This window comes from Lolium perenne, chromosome 5 (assembly GCF_019359855.2).
Source record: "Lolium perenne isolate Kyuss_39 chromosome 5, Kyuss_2.0, whole genome shotgun sequence".
NCBI classification, from domain to species: domain Eukaryota; kingdom Viridiplantae; phylum Streptophyta; class Magnoliopsida; order Poales; family Poaceae; genus Lolium; species Lolium perenne.
Window position 1 is genome coordinate 138,152,499 of NC_067248.2, and position 8,292 is coordinate 138,160,790.

An 8,292-nucleotide genomic window follows, 5' to 3' on the forward strand; every position below is an offset into this window, starting at 1 on the left:
TACATTGTGTTTGCCTCAATATCTAATACCTTTTGTCTCATATAAAAGTTGCAGGGACTTGAGAAGCATTTAAAAATCGCATCCCAAATGAAAGATTTTGAAAAAGTTGATAGGTGGATGGATCTCGATGTCACAACATGGCCAGTAGTAGAACAATTTCAACAACGTATGCAAACTGATGGGTATGCTCACCTCTTTTTTTTTGAATCTCAGCAGGAGAGCTGCTGGTTTCATTTATAGAAGGAGTAAAAAAAACTGTACAAACAAGTCCGGTGGTTAAAACCACCAAGGTACAAAGCCTACTCTCGCCTCACAAGGTGCCGCGCACCGGCAAGCACCCAACTATTAGCCTCGTCCGAGATGAGGTGGACAAGGCCGGACACACTCAACTCCTTATTACAGAAAACACATCTGTTTCTCTCACGCCAAATTTCCCACGCTACCAGGGTGGTGATTGAGGCAGCACGCCTGTCCGCACCTGCGAGCTTGGACACCACCCAAGAGGGGGCGAGATCGTCGCCGGCCGGTTTCCTAATGGCTGGGCAGCAAAACAACGAGGCTGAACGCTCCCACACTTGCCTAGCCCAGGGACACTCCGCGAAGAGGTGCACCGGAGTCTCAAGGTTTTGCCGGCACAAGGGGCAGAAGTACTGGTTGGGCATCCAAAAACGTAGCAGCCTATCTACTGTGAAGATCCGTAGCTGCATAAGGAGCCATATGAAGAATTTGCATTTTGGCGGTGCCCAGACCGGCCAGATGTGGCGAAGGGGGGACTGCTGGGTCCCGACAAACTGTAGCGCATATGCGGAGGACGCGGAGTATCCACCGGAGGAAGACTTCCACCGGAACGTGTCGTCGGAGTCTGGGTCAATGTTGCAGCTTCGCATGACCTGACGAAGTGCAACAAAGTCTGGCAGCAGGGCTAGAGTGATCCTTCCTCGCAGATCCATGAGCCAATGGTCGTCCTCAAGAGCGTCCGCCACCGTTCTGTTTTTGCGCCTAGACACCTCAAAGAGCATGGGCGATCGCTTCCTTAGCGGCTCCCCAGCCCAGCTGTCAGACCAGAAGCTTGTCGCTAGTCCATTCCCAATGGCAACCTCCGTCATCGAGGCGAACAAGGCCTGGTCAGAGGGAGAAGGCGGCTCCAACAATCCTTTCCATGGCTTGTTCGCCCCTGTTTTCGCTTGCCAAATCCATCTCATGCGAAGGGCATTATTGAAACGATGCAGGTCCAAAACCCCTAGGCCGCCGAATTCCCGCGGCCGGCGGACCAGCTTCCGGGCTACCCTGCACTGGCCAGGGTTGCAGACGTCCTTCGCGGCCCAGAGCTAGGCCCGCCGCATCCTATCAATCTGCTCCACCACCCAAGCAGGCAGGGGGTGTGCCTTCATGAAGAATACTGGCAGCGCCGAAAGGACGGCCCGGAGCAGGGTGAGTCGGCCCGCTCTGTACATTAACTTGCGTTGCCAGTGGCCAAGTCTTGCGGCAATCTTGTCGATGAGAGGCTGGATGTCGACTCTCCGCAGGCGACGGAGTGAGAGGGGCATACCCAGGTAAGTGCAAGGCAGCCTGGAGATATGCAAACCGGCCGGTTGTAGAAGAGTGGCGGCGTCAATGTCGTCACAGCGTATCGGGATGGCCTGACTCTTAGAGAGGTTGACCGCCAGCCCGGAGACTTCACCGAAGACCTGAAGGATGGCCTTTGCCGCAGAGATCTCCCCAGCGGTGGGCTTGATGAAAAGAGCCACGTCGTCGGCGTTGAGGGAGCAGCGGATGGATCCCGCCACCAGTGAAAGGAGTCCATCATCGGTGGCCATATCGAAGAGGCGAGGTAGCGGCTCCATCGCCAGGATGAACAGAAGCGGGGAGAGGGGGTCTCCTTGCCTCAGGCCACGTCTATGGGAGATGCTGGCTCCCTCTTCACCATTGAAGAGCACACGTGAAGATGCGGTAGAGAGGAAGGCAGCAATCCAGTTCCTCCAACGCACCCCAAAGCCTCGCACCCGCAGCATGTCGAGCAAGTACGCCCAAGAGACTGAGTCGAAGGCCTTGGAGATGTCAAGCTTCAAGAGCAGCGAAGGTGTCTTTGAGCGGTGCAGACGTCGAAGGAGAGCACGAACGTAGATGAAGTTATCCTGAATGCAGCGGCCTTTGATGAAGGCGTTCTGCTCGATGCCATCGAGGTCGTCGATCCGGGAGGCCAGCCTGGTGGCGAGGACCTTCATGAACAGCTTAGCGAAGCTGTGCATGAGGCTAATGCGGCGGTAGTCCTTGACGGCGGAGGCAGCAGCACGCTTAGGTAGCAAAACCATGTGAGAAACGTTGAGCCAGTGCAACCCCGCGTAATTGCCGTCCGCAATCTGTTGAAAGGCTAGCAGAATGTCAGGCCCAACCAAATCCCACGAGGCCTTGAAGAAGTTGGAGATGAAGCCATCGGGGCCGGGCGCCTTGTCCGCAGGCAAAGACTTGACGGCGTCATGGATCTCGTCAAACGTGAAATCGGCGTCGAGCGCGGAGAGGTCAAGGGTAGGCAACCCAAGCGATTCCCAGTCAAAGGTCACGGCCGCAGCCGGAGCCGTGTCCAGGATTGCATGGAAGTGTCCATCGACAACCTCCCGCTTCTCCTCCTGCGAAATGGCGTCCGTGCCACCCTCACGACTGAGTGAGTGAATGAAGTTCTTATGTCTTCTACCATTGGCCTTGATGTGGAAGAAGCGTGTGTTGGCGTCACCGGCACGCAGCCAACACACCCTAGATCGCTGACGACAACGGATGCGTTCAAGCACCGATAACCCCAGAATGCGGGATTTCAGCTGGTGTCGAAGGGCGGCCTCCTCCGCAGTAAGGGCTCTCAAGTCCTGTGCCGCGTCCAGCAGCCTTACCGTCTCCTCAGCCCGCAGCAGCTGCTCCTTGATGTCACCGATGCGTTTCTTGTGCCAAGCTCGAAGGACAGACGCCGTCCGGGAGAGCTTTCGGTGTAGATGGATAAGCGCGTTGAAATGATTGCAAGGTTGGACCCAAGCCTCAATGACAGTCTGTGCATAGCCCTCGACGTGCGGCCAAAACGCCTCAAAGCGGAAGCCACTGTAACGCGTAATCTTCCCTGCACAGGACAACACAAGGGGGCAGTGGTCCGAGATGGAGGACGAGATGGCCGTGAGCTGGGCGGTGGGGAAGGAGGTGTCCCAGTCCACGTTGCAGATTGCCCGATCAAGGCGGACGAGGGTGGGTGGGTCTTGCTCGTTACTCCAGGTGTATCGACGGCCCACCAACTTGATGTCCTTCATCTCCGTGATGTTGAGCATGGCCCGAAACTTGGCCATGAGACGTCTGTTGAGCCGGTGGTTGCTCTTGTCTGCAGCAGACAGGATGACGTTGAAGTCCCCTACGATGAGCCAGGGACCGGTGACTGAGTGTCGCAACTCCGCTAAATCTTGGAGGAAAGTTTCCTTTGCCGCATCAGCATCGGAGGGCCCGTAGACGTTGGTGAGGGTCCAGGCTGTCCCTCCAGCCTGGCTCACGAAGGTAGCGGTGACGGAGTGGCGTACGGAGCTAATGAGATGGGCGTCGTATTTGTCCGGGTCCCAAGCGACCAACAGACCACCCCTAGTCCCCTCAGCCGGAGAGGCGAAAGTCGAGCGGCAGCGGTTGCCCACCGAATCCCTTCGAACATCATCAGAAAGATCAGCTAACTTCGTTTCTTGGAGGCAAACAATGTCGCAAGCCAATCGCTCGACGATGCCACGGATCGCAGCCCTCCTCGACGGGTTGTTAAGTCCCCGCGGGTTCCAATCGAGAAGCTTAAGGCCTAAATCCATCGGAGACCAAGCAGACAACAAGCATGAAGACACGGAGAGGTTGCACATTTCACATGAACGACCACACAGGTTCGAAAACGGGAACAGGCATCCGGAGCTAATCTCGACTGGAATTTGAAGGCACAGCACATGCGAGGTCCCTCAAGCTCGCAACACACACACAGGACGGCAACAACAATAGGGGTCCGGCACAGGGGAGGCCCTCTGCGACACATAGTGAAGACGATCTAACATGGAGAATGGAAGGCATCGGCTGGCACGATACACTGGGCCTAAGCCTCCATGTCCAGGATGGACAGGAGCTCGGCATCAGGCAGTGCAACCCGCGCGCCCTGGAGCAGGCCGGTGTCCTGGCGGATGCGGGCGATCGCCTCCGCGTCGAGCGGCGCAGGGCAAGGCAGCGCCGCAGCCCCCGCCTCTCCATCGGATCCCAGCTCGAGCGGCGGGGCCTCCTCGAGGACGCACGGCAGGCGCACACCCATCTTCTTGGAGCTGCAGAGACGCGAGGAACGCCGCGATGGCAGCAGCTCGCCCTTGATCTTCCTGCGACGTCCAACCCTGTGCCTAGGCGCGTCGAGCGGCGGGATGGCACCCATCACGGACGGAGGCAGCATGCTCAGCACCTTGGCGAGGAAGGTGGTGGTGCCATCAACCTCCAGCGCGCCAAACTTGGCCGCCAGCAGGTCGAGGACGTCCTGGTCGGCGTGTTTTCCACGCTCCCCGCGATCACCGCGGTCACCGCCAGACGCTGGCAACAGCGTAGCCTCCGCGTCAGGCAGCTGCACCCCAGGCCCGAAGAGGACCTCAGAGTCGAGAACACCTGGGTCGCTTGGCAGCTCCATGACGTCCATCAGCTGGTCGCCGTGAAGCTGCTCATCCAGCGCCGGCCACGCCATGGACACCAGGGTCGACCACTCCTGAGCCACAACGATCTCGATGGCCACCGGGTTTGCGAGCGCAAGGTCCTGCCAGAAGATAGCAGGGTCAAAGCGTACAGGCAACATGTCTGCCTCAGCGGGCAGCACACCATCATGTAGCAACTCCGGCTCGGGCTGGCGCAGGTCAGCGCGCGAGGACGCCAGGATAGTGCCCAGCGACGGGTCCAACACGGACAGTCTTGCAGGCTCGGCGACATCGGCGGCGTGGAGGCCGTCAACCTCCTGGGCGGCTCCGTCTTCAGCCCGACGGCGCCCGCCACCACCTTGACGCTGCTGCTGGCGGCGGTTATTGATGTTACCACCGTCGTTGCTCTGCTGCCCGCCGCGGCCAGCGCGGCCAAGCAGAGCATCACGCCAGGGCTGGCGAGGACGGCAGCCACCGCGGCCAGGAAGCTCGTCATCATCGTCATCACGATCCTCACGGCGTCGAGGGCCAAGGCGGGCGTGCATGTCCGGCGCGTCGCGGCGCGCCCTCGGGTTGGCGTCCTCCAGCTTCCAATCAAAACGCTCCGTGGGGACGTGCGCGTAGAGCAGCGCCACCTCCGGTGAAGGGATGCCGGAGGCACGGCTGCTGGGCGTGCGCCGCTTCGCCGGCGCGAAATCCTTTGTCTTGTCGAGGTGTATGAGCAGCGGCTCCCTCGTGTCCTCGAAGCCCTCCTCCCGGGGCGTGCCGTCGGGGAGGGAGCAGCGCATTGGCGGCGCCGCGCCCATGCGCATGAGGAAGGAAGCGTCACATGCGCGCGGGATGTCATCTGGGCTGCACGCCCAGCACCAGATGTAGCAGACCTGGGCGTCGTCGAGCGCCTCCGAGCGATACTCCAGAACGTCTACCTTGATGGAGGATCCCAGCACCTGTTGCATGACGTCCTTGGTCCAGAAGTTGAGGGCGACGCCTTCCACCGCGACACGGCAGTAGTAGCGCCAGACGCGATGCGACGCGCAGATGGAGGCTTGCTGCCACGGGGCCATGGTGAGGGCGATACCCCGGCAGGAGACCACGCCGGCGTCCATGGCCTGATCCCTGTGCCAGGACATGTCGAAGTGCACCAGGAAGCACCCAGGCCGAAGATTGGATACCTGGAACCGCTCAGCGGGGATGTTGCAGTCGCGCGCCACTGCCCTGGCGACGAGGTCGTTGGTGAGGTCGCAGCGGCGCTCGGATGCGGTGAGCACGACGGCCTTGGAGTGGAGGAGCTGCGCCGCACTCTCCGTCTAGATGGATGGGTTTATACGTGTACCAATAGCGCATTGGTACAATTAATTTTATGCATGTCCAAATGTTATTTACTTTGATTTTTCTATATGAATTACTAAAATAGTGCATAATAATCTTGTAGCGCATCGTGTGGGTTATCTATGCTTAATTATATGGAATATTGGACAGGTGGTGTGTTGTCTGATTAGTTCACTCAGGTGTGTTATTATTTTTGAGGATAACATTAATAGCCGCTTACATTTTTTATAGTTGTCTTAAGGAGATGTTTTAAAATATTATATTTTGTAGAAGGATATGAAAGAATTTCGCCGAAAATTAATCGTTGTACTGGTGGAGTTCGAAATGAATAAGATAAAAGGAAAGCCAATATACTATAAACCTACCAATGAAGAAAATGTGTCTACTTCTGATTGTATGATTGTGGAGGGTCCGAAGCAACTAGACTTGAGTGATAAAGTCCACATCATACCCACAAACCCACGCAAGTTAGTTGACGAGCTTTTCCAACACATTATGTCGATTCAAGACCCCAAATTATTGAGTATGTAAGCACTATGTTAAAAAATACGAGGCAGGAATGGGTGCGGAGCTCCAAACCATATCCAATAGACTTGAGTCTTAAGAAAATCCAGGACATACTTAGGATGGACCAACATATGGACAATGACTGCTTCAACTTAGGAATTTGTATAGTGGCATGCGACGAGATCCTACAGATAGCAGAGACTGATGTGCACTACATGGATCTACGCTTTTGTGTAAGTTACTACAATCTGGCATTTTCATTGTTGTCACTATGTTTCTAAACAGTTTTTTTTCTCAGAAGGCGATTGTCGTGGTATCGTCATAGCATATGCTACGGGGTAGCTAAAGTTAGGTGGTTCCTGTATGGGCGTCGACGGTATCCGGATGCGGGATTGGTACACAGCAAACGGTGATGTACCCAGGTTCAGGGCCCTCGCGGTGGAGGTAAAACCCCTACTCCTGCATGTCTGATGTATATGAGCACATATGAGTGATACATAGTTGCTCCTTGAGCTGTTTGTTCTAAAGAGGAAGAAGCTACTGTGAGCTAAGAGGGAGCCTGGCCGGCTTGGAGAGAGCCTGGCCAGCTGCTCCTATGTGAGCTGAAAGAGAGAGACGTCTGAGCCTAAAGAGCCCTCTTTGTGAGGGGCTCCCCTGGTGTGCTTATATAGCTGGCCACCCAGGAGACATAAGGCCCCACATGCACTGTACATGATATGACTACTGGGGTCTCATCAACTGTACACTACAGTGCTACTATTACACCACAGTGAGTCTAGTCTACCTATCGATAGATGTACGTAGCACGATGCCCTGTCTTCTCGTACAATCGCGGGTTTTGCCAGGGAATACGATGCCTGGTCTGGTCATCATGCTTTGGATCCTGTACGTGGAGGTTGGAGCTTGGTCGTGTCTCTTCACGTTGGTCTTGAAGCTGGCTCCTACGTGGAGGATGGCCACACCCGGCCATGCACATGGAGAAGCAGCAGTAGGAGCCGGTCTTGGTACTTGATCTTGGGAAGATGGAGCCGGCCACGATGCCTGGAGGAGCGGCCGGCCATGCATGCGGAAGTGGAGCTGGGGCGAGCCGGCCGATCGATCAAGCGATCGAGCGTGGACGAGGCCGCTGCGCATGCTCCCGCATGCCGGCCCAGGGAGCGGCCGAGCGAGCCGGAACAGGGGCGGAGCCGGACTGGGTGCCGCCAGCCGGACGTGGCCCAGCTGTGAAGAGGAAGCCGGCCCGGGCAGAGCTGAAGCCGGACGGGCCCGTAGAAGCTGGAAACGAGCCCATCCGGACAGGCACGAGAGCAGGTCGACTGGGCCTCAGCCGGACGGGCCGCGGGAGCCGGAAGCCGGCCCAGCGGGCGGTTCTTCTTTTTCATCTTCTTCATATCTTTTGATCCGTTGCACATTTTCCTGATCCGCAAAGCCCTGCGCGCTCGTAAACTTGAGGACTTCACCATACCGGGGGTCATTCCCCCGACAGCGATGGTGGATTCCACACGAGGTAAAAAAATACCGAGTAAATCCAAATATACAGTACCTAGCAACATTGTTCAATAGTTGGCCTGGGATAGACTACAAAATCGCATCACGGAACTTGGTAAATATATTCACTTATCCAACGGTGTCACATTACATGTGTTTCTAATGGTTGTATTTTTGAAGGTTTTTCTTCCTTATGCATCCGCGGGTCACTTTAACTTGTTCCCCATCGATAAGCATGCATGTACTGTGTCTGTTATTGATCCTTGGTCCATGCCGTCATCGTCGGAGGGTAAAATGGTTCGGTCGC

At 56.5% G+C, this 8,292-nt stretch overlaps 1 protein-coding gene across 1 annotated transcript; it reads right to left on the reverse strand.

The window, feature by feature from the left end:
• Positions 1-299: 299 nt before the first annotated feature.
• LOC139831607 (uncharacterized) lies at positions 300-1,106 on the reverse strand. Its single transcript, XM_071820908.1, has one exon. It carries the CDS (start codon positions 1,104-1,106, stop codon positions 300-302), a length of 807 nt encoding a protein of 268 aa, XP_071677009.1.
• Positions 1,107-8,292: the final 7,186 nt, after the last annotated feature.